The sequence below is a fragment of the Phalacrocorax carbo genome, chromosome 18, assembly GCF_963921805.1.
Source record: "Phalacrocorax carbo chromosome 18, bPhaCar2.1, whole genome shotgun sequence".
NCBI lineage: Eukaryota > Metazoa > Chordata > Aves > Suliformes > Phalacrocoracidae > Phalacrocorax > Phalacrocorax carbo.
The window spans coordinates 1,892,200-1,911,696 of record NC_087530.1 but is presented as its reverse complement, the minus strand read 5'-3'; the positions used below and the strand labels follow the sequence as shown (position 1 = coordinate 1,911,696).

The window sequence follows — 19,497 nt, the reverse complement described above, 5'->3', positions numbered from 1 at the left end:
GTTGTACAGAAGACGGAATTATGTGAGTGCAGAAGACTCTCTCAAGTGCAGCATTCAAAGTACAGCACAACAGAGAAACACGGGGCTTTAAATTGCCCGATGCCTTACTAATTGCCAGTTACAACGCTTCATTATTAAATTACAACCCCATTTTCTTTTGTGAACTTACCAAGTACATTTCCTAATTGTTTTACTTGTTGCACACTATTGTTTGGAGTTTTGCTGCATCTTAAGATCAGGTTTTCCAAGGGTTTTGAACTAATTTTTAAGTGCAATGTCCCTAACAGTAGCAAGAGCCTCTCAGTAATCTCATTTACTGTTGGCGTGTTCTAAAATGCAAGTATAAAGTATTTGAACGACCTGTCCAATACCTCATGGGATGTCTGCGGCAAAACTGGAAACAGAGTGCAGGTCATTTGACTCTGACATGTTCAGCACATGAAACACTTGCAAATGTTCTTTATCTAAATCTTAATGCTGGAATGTATAATCAGAAGTTGTATTTTTAATTTATAAAAGGACTTGGGACAGAAAGCCCTGAAAATTTCTACTTCCTGATTATTAAAATTGGATTTTATTACATTTTTGTGCCATTACATTTACAAGTTTCCTTTGATGGAATGATAAGCAAACAGAACAATTTATCCTACTTCCTGGGTTAGCTGTCCCTCGAAGTTGCACTTTCTAGGGGTGTGCCATTGTCACCTAATTTCGAACGCTCATCTTTAACATTCAGCCTTCAAAATACCAGATGGTATTTCCAGAAAAGCAATTTAAATTTTAATTTTTCTTCATAAATCCCTTAACTAGTTAATCTCACACACACATCCAGGCAAAGCATACACCAATATTCCCAGAGTTGCCTGGCAACTACTGGGAGGAGCACGGGAGAACAAGGAAGCCTGCATGGATGAAGGGAAGTCAGTGTCTTCCCGACACGGATAAAGAAGGCTTCCAGCCAGTGTGCCCTGCTGGTTTCATTTTTGTTATTTCTGTGGACAACATTTTAAATACCTCCCATTATTTCACCTCAGATGCTTTCAAAGCCCAATACTTACACCCAGACATACATACACAAGTCAATACAATGTATTTTCTCCACACACATGGCTTCCCCCAGTAGAAGGGCTCACGGTGACTTCAAAAGTCATTTTTGAACTCTGAATATGAATTGTTGGAATGATGCTTATTTGATGGTGATAACTGGACTGTTTAAAACTCAGACTGAGCTATGTTTTCCTTCTGGCTTTAAAAACAACAAATTAGACAAACTATACGTTCTGAAGAGACTTTAGTTACTGAAACATCCTCAACATCAAGACGCACTATGCCTGTAGCCCAACTTCTAGTCTTTTCCTTTAACATAAATAAAACTAGGTTTATTACTTGTCTGCGTGCCAGATCTCTTCATTCATCTTTGCAGAGCAGCAGAACACAAAATACAGCACCTTTTCTCAACCAGTAAACCTCCATTCTCACTCCACTCAGCCGTCCCGCTTACACTCAGACTCATCTTAGCATCTCCCGGTGGTATTCGAACTCTCCATTGCTACCGCCAATTTTCTGTTCTGCCTCCAAACGCTTGCAGATGAGAGGTGAAGGTATTAAGACAAAAGTATGTTTTGTCCTTAACAGAGATCATCTTGTTACGCAGCTATAGGTCTAAACAACAGTAGTTCAAATGAGCCCGTGAACAGCGCATAGAGATTTATCACTGCATTTGACTTGCACATGTGTTTGTTTGCACATGTGTTTATTTTGGAAATATTCTGTGGATCGCTCTGCAGTTAGTACTTTTCATCCCCCACTTTTCTGGGACACATCTCACAAATTATGCCTGAATGTTCCTCATACTATTTACCTTGTCTCTAACTGCGTATCAGTAAAATGTACAGACTTCAAAAGGAACCCCATAAGCACACAGTAGCAAACCCAGAGTGTCATAAAACACGTGGAAATACATTAATTTGGCTGGACTGATCTGTATTGAAGTCCATGAAGCTACTAGCAGTAAGCCAGGAACAGATGCCTCACTAGAAGCAATAAAACCCAAGATCAAGTACAGAAAAATCCTTCCCCCACTCAGATGGCACTTAATCGCTGCTAAATAGAGATTAGCTCTGAACCAGAAGCAAGAGATTGAATTTCCCTAACGGAACATTTACTGTCAGTCATTACAACTCCAGACATTCTTCATATTTCTGTAAAAGCACACTTTCTTTACTAATTATATTCTTGAACTCCATTATTCCATAGATTTGCATGTTTCACAGTTAAGCATATATTGTGTAAAAAAGTATATCTTTTACTACCTTTATAAACAAGACAGTGAATATCCAAGTCTTGCAGTGAAAGTGGTCAACTCTACACTAGCCTCCTGTGATCATTAATTTATACTTTCTTATAATCTCTCTTCTACTTAACTGTCTTCAAAACCAAGCAAGAGCCATAAGAAGTTTCCTCCCTGTGTGACCGCTCACGCTTGTTGTGCCTCTCTCGTTTTTGGAGACCGGAACACTGTTTTCAGTACTAGTCAGCCAAAGAGCCACAGTGCTGAGTAGGTTATACTACACTTTGAATTCTCATTAGCTTTTTTCCCCACCACAGCTGCAGATTTACATCTTATGCCTACTAATTTCCTACTTACAGGTTCAATTTTCAGGGCGTTTCTGTAGCTCCCAAAGAAAGATGCTTGTGCTTTTAGAAACGCTCTTGCAACACCATCTCCAGTGGTTGTAGAGACTTTCTTCAATCTGTTCTTCAGTGCAGAAACCTGCAATCACACAACAGGTCTAGATCACTCTCATATGACAAACAAAGCTTAACGCTCTGGGACACAGCTAAATGAAAAATGCGTTAACCACAGCAGCAGTTATGACAAGAAGTGACATTGTGAATTCAGAGTTGAATTTTTCAGTTCCGAAAGCATTACTTTTCAAGCTGTTTTGCTTCTCTAAGATATGACTGGATTCTATTCAGAAACCAATAGGAAAATAAAAGCTTCATTTCGACCTTCCCTCCTACGTAAAATCCACTGTTAACATGCTGTTGGGTACTCTTTTAAAGGTACTCCATGAAGTTCTGTGTCATTCTTCATTAGAATCCATGAAAGAATTTCAGTAAATTAATTCAAACATCAGACTAATAGAGAAACTGTTCTGCATAATCAGACCATCCACCACCACCACGGCTAAGAACAAACCCTGCAGGCCAAAAAAATTTGTTTGCCACAAATACAAGTTGGTTTTTTTGTTTGTTTTAAGGCTATATTCCCTTGTATTTCAGAGACTTAATGGAAAATAACAAAATGCGAATATGGTGGGTTCCCTTGGCTGGCTCCCAGACACCCACCCAGCCGCTCTCTCACTCCCCCTCCTCAGCAGGACTCGGGGAGAAAACACGAAGAAAAGGCTCGTGGGCCGAGATAAAGACAGTGAGATCGCTTACCAATTACCATCACAGGCAAAACAGACTCGACTCAAGAAAATTAGTTTCATTTATTGCCAATTAAAATAGAATTGGATGGTGAGAAACAAAGACAGAAACTAACACACCCTTCCCGCCCCCGGCCTCTTTCCCAGCTCACCTTCCCCCTCCATTGCCAACCCCTCCACCTCCCCCCGGAGCAGCGCAGGGAGATGGCAACGGGCGTCACGGTCAGCCTGTAACAGGCCCTCTCTGCTGCTCCTTCCTCCTCACACTCTTACTCACTCCTCCCTCTGCCCTGCGGCTTTTTGCCCTTTCTTACAAAGGCTTTCTCTGGCGTTGCTGACGGGCTGAGCTGTGCCCGGCGGGGCCTGCGGAGCCCTCGGGGACCTGCACCGGCCTCCCCTCACAGAGGCCCCGCAGCCTCCCTGCCAACGCCTTGCCACGGACACCCAGTGCGACCCAGAAAACAAAACCCGTGGGTTTTTTTCAGAAGTCTCAAATTAACAACAACATTCCATCCTTCAAATTCATCAGTACCTACTGAAGTTTTTTTTTCTTCCTGTTTCTCAAGAGATGTAAACCACCTGTGTGGAGAACGGCTCTTCTCTTAACCCTCATTGCCCTTTCCCTTCCACTGTGGAGGTGTTTAATTACCTCAGGATTCACAGAGCTGCACTTTAGGTGAACACAGCTCTAACGGTCTCATTACCATTTACACACAGACACTCACCAATCACAACTTAGGGAACATCAACTAAACACATTTCTATGCAGACAGACCTAAATCTACCATGATCCAGGTTATCGGAATGTTCTTTGTCTTCTGTGTACACCAAGGGCTGAAGTTTTAGAGGATTATCCATTACTGTTCTCTGCACTTCTGAATTTCTCATGCACACAAGAAGGCTGTGACTTAGTTTGACGTCTCTTTTCTAGTGCTTAGAGCTCAGTAACTACTGAAGTAAGGTTGCGTACCTATATATTATCGTTAGTGACAGCATTTTACTTTCCCAAATACAGGCTGAGAAAGGAGATAAAAAACCCTTTCAAAGATTAATATCAAGCTTGCTGTGCCTGTACTGCAACAGTTATAGGTTACGTTAAATCATTAACAAATGATTATGTCAGTAGCAATTTTTGGTGTTGCAGACAGAACCAGGACAAGGTAAGTTTTTGAGACAGATCTCACACAACAGAAAGCAATACAAAAACAACAATCTGGGTGTCGATTCTCAAAAGAAATTCAACCAGTGCTTTTAGAGGATGCGGTCGCACCACATGCAAACCCCAGGCTGGATGAGATATCTTATGCAAAAGACAGGAAGGAGCCACAATTTCCGAAGGAAAGCAGAAAGCTGGGAAATCCCTGCTCATCTTGATTTGCAGAAGAACATGAATGACTCCATAAATATCCATATTATGAATTTAACAGGGGCGAAAAAATATATCTATCAATAACTAGCAAATCTTCCTTTTTCAAATGTTATTCTGAAAAACGCCATTGGGGTAGCACTATGTACTTTGAATATAACAGATTCTGTTGTAGTGAACACAACTAACTGTGTTTTCTGAGCCTGTGAATAATATATAATAAATATATATAAGCTGATGGTTCAAATGCTCAAATTAGTTTTCAAGACCTTCCCCCATCTTCCAGCTCATAACAAAAGCTTATTCTGGCCTCATCCACATCTCCAAAACCCTACCAGATGAGTTTTTTCCGCCTCGGAGTTTTGCTACCAGCCTGCCTTCGTAACAAACGGCAGCCTGATTTTACTGAAAAACTGTTCCTGAGGGCTACAGTTTTATCCCTCCTGTAAGCACATCCCTCACTTCCTCCTTCAGAAGTCCTCGATCTGGGGAAGGCAGGAAAGTGGCTCCTATTCTTGCCCAACAAGTGTTAAATATATAATCCGTATTGTGCACTACATTTTCTTGTTTTCAAACTAGATGTTTTATTTGCATTTGTGTTTAACAAAACAGTTGCAAAGAGATTTCCTTTAATTTTTCTGCAGCTTCTGTTGTAGAAGGATTTTCACTGCAGTTATTTAGTACTGCAGAAATAATAAAGAGCGTGTCCAGCATTGTTTATAAATCTGAATGCTGTGGCTTATGCCAATGATGCATGCATTAATGAGCCCATAAGCACACATTAACATAATACATGATAACGGACTTAGCCTAACATGCCCATAAAATAAGCTGACTCCCATTCACTGAGATAATGTCTCTCAAGAAGCTCCGTTATTCTCAAAATGTGAAAAGCTTCTTCAGTTTTTCAAACCTGAGCAGCACACTTCATGTCTGAAGGAGTCTGATGTCGTAGGGATGAAGCGTGTGTTTATTTCCTATACTAACTTCTGTAAAACATTTAAAGGCAGTTTTCAAAAATGCAATAAAATTTCTCCAGCTCTGAGTAACTTCCAAATTCATCTCAAACATTTTTATAAGTGGTTTTCTTTAAACGTTCATGGGAAGATAAAGAACTTGCCGTCTATACAGAAGGAAAAGGCTCTATGCTTCATTTTACAACAAACTAAGAGTTCAGAAGGCTGGTCCCAGCCTTTCTGTGCTTCAGCTTCCTGTTTGGTACAGAAGTAGAATATTGATAGGTATTTTGCTAATTCCTTAAGCTTGCAGATCATTTGCTCTCTTCTAAGGCTAAACTGAATACTGTAGGATGTCTATTTTACATATGCACACTTTTAATCAGGACTATTGCAACAGGCATGCCATAGTTTCTAAAATAAGAAAATGTTAACAATGACACATTTAAAGGGACTAACAGGTAAGAAAAAAAAATTCATGTTTGCTCTGGAACAAATTAGCACATAGGACAAAGTACATTATACAAGCAGAATTATGATTATTTCCTGCCTAAAGAGGCAGTAATACTTTAAAAAAATAAGATTGTGACCACTCAATATGAAGATTATTTCTAGCCAAACAGACACATACACATGCAGTCTACCCTCAGAGTGTTTTTAAAGAAGATTTTTATACTTCTGGCAGTTCAGGTTTAAAGGTCAGATTTAAACTATCACCATGTTTCAAAATGCAATCTGTGCAACGCAGCATAATGAAATGGTTCAGTAAAGGTGCTAGTGGAAATTCTTTTAATTAGGTCCAAGGCTTTTCAGTTGTCAACATGAATAAAGCAAGGAACATTCTATTGCAAACACAGTGTAAGAAATAAAAATGGATTCACCTTTAAGAAAATGGTTCTGCTTTAGAGTTGTAGTTTAGTACTTTCTTGCTGTCCTGAAAGCAGTTGATTTCCCACCAAGTGAAAAACAGTAACGTAGGCTTCCTGCTTGTGGTAACTTGTTAATGAATGGACAACAGTAGCATACACAGCTAAATTACTGACAGCCTCAGATATTCATAGACTAGTGCAAATTTACAATACTCTCACAGCCATCAGATATGCAAGATCTCTTTGGCGCAGTACACTGCATTGCATCAGGGCTTCATTTAATAGAAACTACAAGTTGACAGAGCGAGCTTATGCTTTATTCCTTGTAATATGAAGCTCTGACTAAAACTAAGACTAGAAGATGACACTTATTTGGAAATACATGAAAAATCCATAAGGGTTGCATAAAAAAAAAATTACTACCCCCTCTTTGCTATTCCTTGCAACACAGACGGTGGTGTAGGAGACTTGTCAGCAGCAGATGCACTTATTGTAATCACAGTCCTTAATAAATCTCTTTTTTTAATATTGACTATTTTAAAAGGAAAGTTACTTCCCAGGGCGTTCTCATGCTGCCAGATTTTCAGCAACATATCAGAAGCAGAAGGTGAGAGAGGGGCAGTTTTTCACATTTCAAATAGTTCATCGGTAATGCAGTAGGACACACCTTGATTTGCAGGGATCTGACCTGAACGGTTCAGGAAGTCTGACTGCCGCAGGTACTGCTGAGGTAAACTCGGGCAAAGAAACGACTTAATGTGATCCTGCTGGAACTGTCCCAATGCTGTCCAGCTCCTGGGATACAAATGTTAACTGGAAAGGCATTTCACTACAGCCTACGCTCGTTTGGATCCTAGGAGTAAAACATTAATGAATAGTTCATTCTGGATTTGTGAGAATCAACAGTTGAGGCAGCAACTTGACTATCATGAAACTCAAGCACAACTCACTACCTGAAGCTCTAAAACAATCATAGGACTCCACAGCATTGTTTTACTCGATTAAAAAAGCTGTTCAAGAAGAGGGGAAAAGCAGCTTTAAAAATTTTCCACTGGATTAATCACCTGATGGCAAACGCATCACACAGAAGATGTTTCTACTCACCGTTGAACAGAGAGGGATTTAATTTAGCAAAGTAAATTTTGTGTCTATTCAGCAGCGCGTGAATTGCTCACTGTTCACATTAGGTAGCAAAACTGGCAGGGTAGTTTGACGTAACAGCCATTTATGATTGTGAAACTGCCGAAGACATTTTGAGTTTCTCAGATCATGAATGCATCTGTTTAGACCGAGACCAGTGGGGAGACGCACTCCCAGAATCTCCCCGTCCTCCCAGGGAAGCAAAAGAAGAAAAAAAAGTAAAAGAAAAAAAGTATAATGGATTGGCTTTAGACTCTCCCTGCTGAGATGAACAACTTGATCCACTTACAGTTCCAAACACATGATGCATGAAAGAACTGACAGAAATTCAATTCTTGCAAAGAAGAGCAGCTGCTCTCTAGTGGTCAAAGCCAAATATTAAGCAGTCTGAAGGAAAGGAAAAGACCGAGGAGAATACTTCATTATCTAGGTAACTAAAATAATGAAACAAAGCTAAATAAGACATAAACACTGATCCCAAACATTAATTACACAACGCAACACGATTCAAGTTAAGGCTTTGTTGCGACAAATATTAATCCCAGCTGTATTTATATAGCAGTTGTGAAAAAAAATACCCCATGTACGTTATTTGTGAGCCATGCCAGTTAATTGAATTTGCTGGCAGCACTTCCTCTGCTATGCTCCAAACATCCTCCAAGATAAAATGTAGCTTTTAAATAGACCTGTGGAAAACTGAATCAAGAAATTTGAACTAATAAAACACAACTCTCTACTGTTATAAAAGTGAAGTAAAAGTAAATAATGAAAGGAAGGAAGTCTCTTAAAATTTATTACATTCCAAAGCTTGAAGTTCTGTGTTTATTGGTAAAGTCTCTTCTGATGTTCTACAGTGCGCCTACAACAGCTCCTTTAATGAAGTCTCATAAAATCTAATATAATACTTGATTGTTGACAAATCATATACATGGTTTGAGGCCCCGCACTCACGGTATCCAGACATTTCTTACATAATTCCACGAGATTTACAAGTCTGTCATTCCCCGGCTTGTGGATAATGGCACGGGTGATGACCAGCTGGCAGATTTGGATGCTGGGAGTGAAATCGAAATGAAAAACTATATAAAGCCAGAAAATTTCATGGAAGCAACTTTTATAGACTAAGTGCTTGACTAAAGCCAAAACGTTCACAATCAAGATGGACCTTTCATCCAGAGCTCGCTGTTTCGAAGAATGGATCACTCCACAGATCACAGAGAAATGACAGGATGTCACAGGAGGTGGCACCGGGTACTCACCGTTACTTGAGTTTTTCCTCAAACAGACCCACTTACATTGAGCTCCCTCCATATCAACTTCATTTCTCAGCTACACATTAGAAGGTATAGACCTAACTGTCAGCTCAATATTCTGAACTAGTAAAAGAAACCCAGATTTTCCCCTGCCATTTTCTCCTAAACAGTCACCCTCGGAGTTAGAAACAGCTCCTTACACTCTTACTCACTTTGCTGCTCTTCCCTCTCAGCTTCTTTAGTGAAGACGATTACAGCAGCCAGTAACAAGCTGGATGTATTTTTGTCTCATTAAAGGGAAAGATCAAGTATTTATACATTATTTCTATCAAGTTATTAAAAAATAAATTAATAACCAACAAAAAGTTTGAATGAGAAATAAAGTTCCAAACTATATGCCCTGAGCACTGCTAGAAGTAAATATGAAGTCGTCCATTTGATATCATAATTCAGGACTTAAAATGCAAAAGTTCATTTAAACTCACCTGGAAGAAGTCAATGGAGGGGGGAAAAAAAGTTCATTTGAAAACAAAAGTTACCTAAAAACACAGGATTCTTTTTCCCCCCGCCCCAATGGAATGGATAAAGATGGTTTCAAACAGTGCTTGTTTTTCACTCCCTGAAGAAAGAAGCTTGAATTTTTGCTTCCCGTTCAGATGGCACCGTAACCTGTGCGGTTTTCATTTATCTTTTCTTCCCCTATCGAAGATTAATTCTTTAGAGCAAACTCGATTGTGCCATTCCAAAAGTGGAACTGGGTTGCTGCAGCATTTCTAGCTCCTGTGAGCGTGAGCTAATTTTCATTAGGAGGCTTAAAAAAATATGACTGCAAATGTTCAAACAATCATGTCTTAAAACTTGGAAACTGGAAAGAATTGAGGGAAGGCAGTTTACTGATAACAACGAGAGTAACACAATGAGACAGCTCAGTTACAAACCAAACAGGTCAAAAGGATTTACACCATTAAGTAATGGAATAGTTGAATAAATCATTTCATACATACCACATCATTAGGAAGGCTCTGAAGGTCATCAAAAGGGGTTTCCAGTGTGTTGGTGTCTACGTTAAGAATCACTACATCTTCCAGGGCCATGTTTCTTACTTTCTAAATACAAACAAGTTCAGGAAAAGGGAAAGGAAAATATAGGTATGCGGAGTTAGATCTTATGCATGAAGGACACAAGCGATGGCGTAACATCATGCCACTACCAAACTTCAAGCATTTTAAAAACAACCAACATTCCTCTCTTTCTGTCATCATTTATTTACTCACATTTTACAATGTTGAAGCATTAACCTTCAATTTGCACATGCAAGTTCTTAACATTGCACATACCGGCATTTCTGAAACCAGAGAGTTACTGTTCGAGATTACTGAGGCAATGATTTATTTCAAGCACCTCTACTAATGTCTATTTTAACTCTGGCATCCCGTTTGCACATTTAGCTGTTTCTAGCTGAGCCAAGATTTCAAGCGTATCTTTTTATATTTAAAAAATAATTTAAATAACAATAAATAGTGGATTTTCTAGGAGTTCGGAGTTGCAGTAAGTCAGGGATGGGAACTGGTTTCCAAATTCCAGGTTGAATTTTGGAACTGCAATACAGACAAGTTTACAACTGTATTTAAGTAAAATAGACACTAGCAGAGGTTAATAAACAAAAAATTAAAATGAAGACAAGCTGAGAGAAAAATAACTCCACCATATCCATGTTTCTTAACGTCCAGCGAGCCTAAACTTTTTATCCTGTTCCAGTGAACTGAGTGGAAGAAATGTCTCTACTCTAGTTTGGGTTTTACATCATCTGTAACAGTACATGGACAAAAGAAAAGCATAACCTATTTCTCAAAAGAACGATCATTAGTACCTTCGACTCTAAGTGTCTAAAGCTATTGGTGATCTACACAAACTGAAATACTGTCAGACTTCATTTCCCTGCTTAAACAACAGTAAATGAATCACTGCTAAGAAACAGAGCAGAATTTATTTATTTTAGCACTTTTTTAACTAACAGGAGAACTGATTTATTTTTTTTTTACTGACCAATCGTATGTATATAAGCCCTCTTCAAATAAAGCTTTGAAAATTCAAAATCAGAAAAAGTGGAACTATAGAACATGGTAATTAAGGAAATTTCCCAATGACGCTGTAAACAAACCTCCATACCTATACACAGGACCAAAAGCAAGTGACTGAGGAGGAAAATGAACAAAAACATACTCAATTTTTAATTAAGGTTTTGCAGGGTGGGGGGAATTGTTTCCTTTAAAAGAAAGGAACTAGAGCTCTAAAACAATGGCAAAGTTGAGCCTTAGGCATCTAAATAATTACCTTCAGTGTTCAAGGCTCAGTCCTCTGTCTATAAAGAAAACTGCTGTGTACTTAGGGGGGGAGAAAAAAACCCAACAACTATAAAAAACACTCTGTAGACATTTAAGTTTAGGTCTTCCATGAGAAATTTCTTTAACTTAAATGGAAGAATATTGCACTTAATGCTTTCCATGTAAAAAGCACAAGTACTGCATGACAAACCAGGTACTTTCCTCTATATTTCAGGAACCAAAGGTCACTCTGTTGGCTGCATCTGATAAACTCTAAAGCAATCCAGGAGTCTTGCTCATTCTAGGAGTCCGGAAGCACCAGACAAACTGATTTGCTCCTTCCTGTTTCAGAAAATTAAAAATCTCACTTATACTCAGAGGAGTCTAAAAAGCTCCAACAAAAAGGTCTTGCAATGTGCTTAACCAAAGCCAGAAGCTTGTCAAAACCGAGTGCTAGCAGGACAAGACAGAAGGAATTAAAGCCTTCTCTTGATTCTTGCTAAAGAAGCCACAAATGTGCTGGCACTGGTCAGTGGTGTTTTTGTACTTCACTGATGAATCTGCACCTTCTCTTCAGCAAAATGTTGGAGTTTCCTGTAGCAAAGAATAGGCTCGTGACAGGGCACATCTGCCGAGGAGCGGAGCGCAACAGGATGTTGCTCATGGTGCAAGGACTATAAATGCTGATCAATGTAATTGTCTCTGCACATGGCCCTGAAATAATTGCATCCGAAAGAAAGGCTAATATGAAACTCTGCTGTGCCGTATCTTTCCACTGTGAAGAGCACAACCTTACTTTAAAACTTTTCAATATTTGTATTAAGACGGTGAATTTCCCTGGAGACAAACCCTCAAATTTAATAAAACACTTGAGACTAACTTGATTTATAGCATCTGTCTTGCAATGCATTTAAAAAAAATACACCTTTTCAATGGTCCAATTGTGGCTCATCCTAGAGAAATGAAGACCGACCAGTTCACCTTAATCCTTGCTGGTTTTCATCAGCTTTCCTTTTACTGTAATCTTTGATAAAGGTATTATCGGATAGTTATAAGGGCTTTTGTCAAATAACCAAACGGTTCTTTTGCTAAACCTAGTACCTATCAGCCCAACTGACTTGGAAATAAAAGTATTTACTCTCTTGCTGGAATTTTAGCAAAAATTCCCAGCATCCCGTTGCATTTCTCACATTAAACCCCACTAGACCCTATGAATCCCAACTACACGTAGATCGTTTTCAGAGGTACAGTTTGCGCGTTGTCGTCATTTTCTCAAAATACGAAGGGCTGGCCACTAAGCCACACACAGGCACATTCCACATTTCACAGCTTCCTGAATATCTAAACAAAATTCTACAAATCAAGTGATACCTGTTGTTCAGTATGTTCGTATTTTGCTGAAAAAACATGGAGAGGCAAAGAACAAGAGGAAATATGAACATTACAGTTTCCTTATTTAATTTTACTGCAGAGTAGGGATTTGCTGAGTCAAAAGAAGTGATTCAGTGAAACCGTGCATCGCACATCACTACTGCAAACCTTTCCTAACCATCTTTACCGAATTACTTGTAGCCATAATTAATCATCTAAAAACCATCAAATCGACCTAACATCTACACCTGCCTTTTATTTTAAATGTCTCTTTTTAAAAGAGTGGAGAGGTATGGAAAGCTGGTTTAACAAGCACCCTGAACCCATTGTTTATGGCCTCTATAAACATGGCTTAGTAAGAATTACTGACTTAATCAGAGAGAACTTATCTCCTGGTGAAAAGAGCACTTTAAATTTCAGAAATGGCACCTTTACTGTGAAAATCTCTTAACTTTTCAAACAAACTCCAGGGGGCCTTAAACACCAGGTCAGTAAATAAGCAGCAGTTAGTGGGGCTGTCCTGCTCACAAGCAGCCAAACACTTGAAGTAATTTAAATGTTTTATGTGAAAGTTTGCAAAAACACTGAGAAACCATATTCTAATAGAAGTATTAAGGCGCGCGCCTCTGTCTCACTTGGATCACATGCTAGAAGCAATATTCATCAATAATACTAACACGAGTTTATACTAAATGTTATTTTATTATAAGTGTCTGCAGTTGGCAGTTTTTCTGTTTCCTACCATAAAAAACTCTGAAGTTAAACTTCTTTCAGGTGAACAATTTTATTGAATAATTAATTTAAAAAGAATAAAAACCAAACACCACCCTCCTACCCCCCACCCCGAAAAACAGGTTTGCATAACTTCATGGCTAAATTGGTGCCAAAAACATAAACCAAGTTGATCACAAGGTTTCATAACCAGACACAAATGCGATCAACACATTAAAACAAATGTTGTAGCAGAAAAAAGAAAACATACCGTCCGCTAATTCTTTTGGGAAGGTAAAACTCTTAACAAAGCCTAACACTTTTAGCAGCTAGTTTGTACGCTGCATTTGAAATTATTATGGAAGTATGATTCCCAACAAGTCTAAAATCCATTTGCTTAATGACTTGTCTCTGCTTAGTTAATAGTTTCCATTTATTTTCTTAAGAAAAACACCACAACACTGCAGACAACAATGTGTCAATCTGGCTGCCAGAAGCAGGAAAGGCAACGGATATAAAATTTTATTATTTCATGCCCCAACAGCAGCCAGAAGGACTTAATGAAATCACCCTTAGATTTACAATCTGAAATAGCTATTCAGCAGACAAAGCTGGTTAAGCTGGATGTGCCCCCTGACCTCCCGGCCCTTTGATCTGGGCACAGCAGGTGGGCTGCTGCCCCCTCCCGTGCATCTCCCACTCTTCCGCCGATCTCCCAACCTTGATGTGCAGGACCCTGATCCTGTACAGGTGAGTCTCAAGATGCTTATCACAAGCAGCTGCGGCCAACTGAGTGACAAACATCACCAGTGCTGAGCTGACCCTATTGTACGACAGAAGAAAAGCCTTCTACGCTTACTGGTAAGTCTACTTGGAACTGCATGGTCTGCCTTAAAACTTACCCCTCAGTCATCCTCACGCGCAGAATCTTTTATGAAAGCACAGTTGTTATTTTCATTTTTCCAATAATTGGATAAAAGACAATGTCATAAGTAATCTGTCATATTTTTAATTCATTTTTATGAATACTCCTGAAGCCATGTACAGCCATATTTCTAGTATTTGTGAGTGACTAAATTAGTTTTTTAAGGCCTGGATTTAAATATATATATAACCCTTTCACCTAAACACTGTAAAAAAAGCTACACTTCTTGAGTTATAGCTAGAAAAGGCAGTGACTTACTAAGTATAAATGGATGGAAAAAGCTACGTATTACTCCTCACCCCAATCAAAAAAAATATAATTAACAATTAACACTACCACTGGAAGATGCCAGCGGTCAGTGAATTCTCCGGGTGCTGTCTGGGGCACGGGGACGCCTCGTGGCACCGGCAGCGCTAAGCCCAGGCTGCTCTCGCAGCCCCCGCACGCTGCCTGGCCTGTCACACCGGATCGCAAACCGCGTCCTCGCGGCTACCGGGAAAAGACCAGGTAAGCACGCCAAAAAGTGCTTCCAGAACGTGTGCGTGGGGTTGAGAGGACTGAACACAGCCTTCCATTCATCTGTCTGCATAAGGAAGAGGCTACCGACACCAAGTGAGATCACCTGCCGTGTCCTGGTGTATTAAAGACAGCATGAATTTTAGTGAGCCTTCTCTTCCTACATGAACGTATTTACTCATACCAGGTACTCAAACGAAAACAACAACCTGCTCATATACATGCTTATGCTACGCTTTACGCTGTGCACAACTGTCCTTCATGCTTAGGAAAAATGTTAGGAAATCACGTTAATAAATGCAATGTGGTTTCACACACAAATTCCTTCTGGATGATCTTGCAAGAATTAAAATTCTAAAGTCCCAGAAAAAGTCCTTGAGTGACTGGACTATTAAAAAAGAGTATAAGAAATACTTTTCGAATCATTAACTTTAACCCTAAAGGCTGGTTTTGTGCCCCAACTAGAGCATGATACGGCTGGGCGCTATTGTTACCTGAAGGGCTGGAAGCCTGGCAGGGAGGAACATGCTGCCAGCGGCTCAGTACCTGACAGCTCAGCAGAGCTATCCCCACCGGTTAACCAAAACCACATGTGCCTAAATTCCACTAGGCAGTCTACTAGGTCAAGGGCATTCCTCTTCCATCAGCCCCATCACACTAATAACCGCTGCTACAGAAACAGTTGCTGAAACAATCGTTTACTATGACAAAATGTAAACGGCTGCCAGCTAAGTTTGACACCGCTTATTGCACAAAGGTCAATTTAATATCATTTGAACACTAAAATAGCATTCAGGACGCAGGTAGAAAATAAAACAAGATTATGAAAGGGATACGTTCATTTGACAGAGTTTCGTTTCCTATCTCATTATTTATCAGTACTAAGTACTTATCTCCATCTAATATGAATTCAATTAGTTCCGTAAGCATGTTCCATTATTCATGCAATAGCTCCAGCCTTGCTTATCCAACAGCTTATAAACTTTTAGCCTTCTTTGAAGTCACTTTATGGATTGCTAAATGGAAATCTTATAAAGAATGACTAACTAGGTGATGATAGAAAAGCTGAAAAATAAGAGCACAAAACACAGCTCTATATTTTCTACCAAGGTTTTCCCTCATAAATCAGTTGGAGCCCTCTGACCTATAACAGGAGATTATCTTATCTCACTGGAGAACATTTCAGTCACAGCAAATTAGATTTAACAGTCAATGGATATGCTTGATATTTTAATCATAAGAAAAAAATTGTCATTTTCCATTAAAATAACTGCTCCTTCTACAAAGACCCCGTGTAACACGGGAAACTGCAAACTAACTTTTAAGATACACAATGGTGTGAAAAAAAAAAAAGCTTCCGAGGTGAGAGAGAGGTTGTATTTTGTTTAAGATCATTAACATTTCTGCTATACTTCTTCCAGAAGACCCATTCCAAGACAGGGAACCCACAGAAACAACATTAAAGCTAGAAATTGGGGGGTGGGGGTTTCCTGCATTCCAAATTCACCCTCCCCGTCGCACCACAGCTTTCTCTGCGCAAGTTCAGGCTTCCACTAACATTTACGCAACAGTGACAAATTCTGCAATTGGAGCTGCTGGAGCAGAACCACGAGCCTATATATAACTGCAATTACTCCCATGGGGCTCTACGGTAGATAAAGAGCCCACCTGTCTTAACTTGAATAGAAGACTGGGGAATTAATCCCTTACCCTGAAACTAGAACACGTGGATTAACAAAACACTCCTAAAGATCTATTTGCTGAAGCTTCAGCATTTAAAGAAAAATGAATACTGAATAATGACAGCAGTTTTCAGCTGTAGTTTATAAAATTAATTTGATATGGAAAAATTAATACATTGTCTTTTTAAAAGTATACAAGTGCAAATCATGAGAAAAAAATGCCTGTTGCTACTAAGTGGTTATTCTAACAAATAAAACACAACATTATACCTACATATGAAGAAAAGGACAAAGGGAGAAAGCTTTCAGCATCAGAACCAGGCAAAGAGGTAATCGAGCAATTGTCCAGCTCATCTGACAAACGCCACCTTTCCTTTGCCCAAGGCACAGAGAAATCACGCGGCACGTGCCAGCAAACAGATACACCGGCCCACTGTGTGACTGTATTTTATTTTTCAACAGAAAAAGCCCAGTTAGCCGGAAGATGCATTTCTATCTGGGAGTATTCAATTTACCCCTCAGAGCGGAGGGAGGAGATAAGACAGTTTGTTTTAGTTATTTAATTTATTTCATAAGGCACTTGGAATAACTGTACTTTGCCAACGTGTGTCTGCGTTCCAGAATCTCCGGCTATTCCAAAGCCATACTGGATTTAGTACTAAACAGATTTTTTCACAAGTTACTAAAATGGATGAAAATTGGCTTCTCTGAGAACACCTCCTTTTTCTGAGTTTTTACAGATGGAGTTTGGAAGGCCTGCAGAGCCCTGCAATCTGAAAGGCTGAGACAAAGGAAGAGGTAACGGGTTTCTGTGCCGAGGCAGGAGGGAGACATCGTGAAAGCAACTCCAAGGTGTAGCTATCAGTTTTTTTTTTCCACGGCCATTGCCAGGCTAACCATGGGGCTCTTTGTGAGGAAAAATATTTGTGCAAGCTGACAAGTAGCTGACTGAGATGTTATCCCATCCTCTACTAGGTCTCTTCCTTCGTTTTCAAACGGATAGATACCATAATAATTGCCAATGAATACTTGGTACAGATATGGGGCAGAAAGTTTCTTGATCAATACGAAAAAAAATATGCGAGACTATTTCTTCCCAGATATTACTTCAGTCCCGTCTACGCAGTATTCAAGGGTAATTACCAGAAACCCCTCTAACATAAGCATATGACGTGCAAACAAATGTACGTGTTGACTTTTAAAATAATTGCTTATTCACTAACACATTGTACTGCAATTCTGTACTTTATTTAGCAATATAAAGGGCATCTAAAAAATCATCTGTATGCAGGATGGTAAGAAGGAAAAAAAAAAAAAAAGAGGTCCTGCATATTTCATCTAGCTTCTCATGAAAAAAGTGACTTCTAAAATCACTTCATATAACACTGGGAAAGGGGAGAAGTTACAGAGCATACTAAGATGTCCAAGTTTTAACACATAAAGACATAGGGGAACATTATAACATGCATATGCCCTTTTGTGAAAGAATGTTTGATCAGTATTTCCAGAGAAATTACACATTTCTATGGACAATATAAGCACAAATATTCTAGGAACACGCATTACTTTATGTGATGTAAAGCTCAGCACTGAATCGTTACGTACCCTAACCACTAAGCCTGAATTTCCAAACACGGGCATCTCAAGTAAGGACACAAGTCAATTAACTTTGAAGGGCATTTGCAACTCCCACCAGTTCACCACTGCCTGCTAATTTAAGAGCCTACAAAGAGGCAATGCTTTCCGGGCAGGAATACCTCTTCCCACACGGAGCACATAGACGCTGTTCAGACCTCCTGTGTAACGGGGACTAGGATTTTCATAGGCATCTAAATTAATAGCTTATGTTGTCGTCCAGATACTTCTGAGGAGAGTCATCGACTGTTTCACCAGTACTGGAAGCAAAAGCAAATGTGCTATTTCCACTTTTAGAGTTTTTAAAAAGTCACATGAATTACTCTGAATTGTTTATATGTGAAGCTTTCTGTGAGGGCTGGTTTTCTGCCAGCTTTGTGTTAACATTAACAGCAAGTTCCTTCTCTTCAGATCTTTTGAACATTAAAAAAATTACAATCTGTCTGCAAAAGCCTAAAAGAGAACTGTAACTGTCAACATTTCGGTTTAATATCGACTCTGCCTTTGTGAACACAGAGTCAAACTAAGGCAGAAAACTGATTAAATGAAGCAACAGGATGGAGAGGGGAACACAACGTGCGCTCGTCACTGCTGCACTGCAAGCGGAAAGTATGCCCAAGGAGCGCAAGGTACCAAATACGACTGCCTTAAGACTTAACATTACCACGTATGCTTAATTCTCTCAGCGCTCCCAAATTAACTGGATTATTTCATTTTTAAGCATATGAATGAATGTTTAATTGCTTGTAGAATTTGGCTCTAAATCATAAAACTATATATAGTTTCAGAAATGGTGAGAAAGACTTACCTCCATCAAACTTAAATGTATTCCAATGAGGTAGGGCATCGGGGCACTGCAAAGAGGAAAAAAAACTAGCTTTACATTCTCGTAACACTGGATTAACACGTATGACTTATAAAATTAGCTACAGGAAAATAACAGGATACTGGATTAGATTTTGCCTTAAAAAAATAAAATATATATAGACACAAAGACAGAAACAAACCACGTGAACAAAATTTTATTCCATATTGAAAGACGTCTTTTACTCTGCGATACCTTCTCACTACTGTAAGGCTTTAATTTTCCTTGACATCAGAATTTCTAAGTGACTAAGTTAAGACAGGTACATAAGGACAGCTGTTAAACATATCTATAATACCGGGGTCTTTTTTAAAAAATGAAAGTGTTATTACAATTTTTAAAAAAAAAACCCAAATTTTTCTAAGATTATTCTTTAGAAAAATTGATCCTGTTGTAGTGTTAAGTGGTTAATTTAATATATACACATCACCCGGTACTACAAGTTTTAAA

General features: G+C 39.1%; 1 protein-coding gene across 5 annotated transcripts in view; it reads right to left on the bottom strand.

The window, feature by feature from the left end:
* Window positions 1-19,497, bottom strand: part of DENND1A (DENN domain containing 1A) — a 215,555-nt gene that overhangs the window by 78,802 nt on the left and 117,256 nt on the right. For all 5 annotated transcript variants that reach the window (XM_064468569.1, XM_064468570.1, XM_064468566.1 and 2 more), the window contains exons 11-13: window positions 18,991-19,036; window positions 10,023-10,124; window positions 2,648-2,773 (exon numbers count right to left, since the gene is read on the bottom strand). In XM_064468569.1, the coding sequence (XP_064324639.1) occupies window positions 2,648-2,773; window positions 10,023-10,124; window positions 18,991-19,036 (274 nt within the window). The remainder of the gene's footprint in view (window positions 1-2,647; window positions 2,774-10,022; window positions 10,125-18,990; window positions 19,037-19,497) is intronic.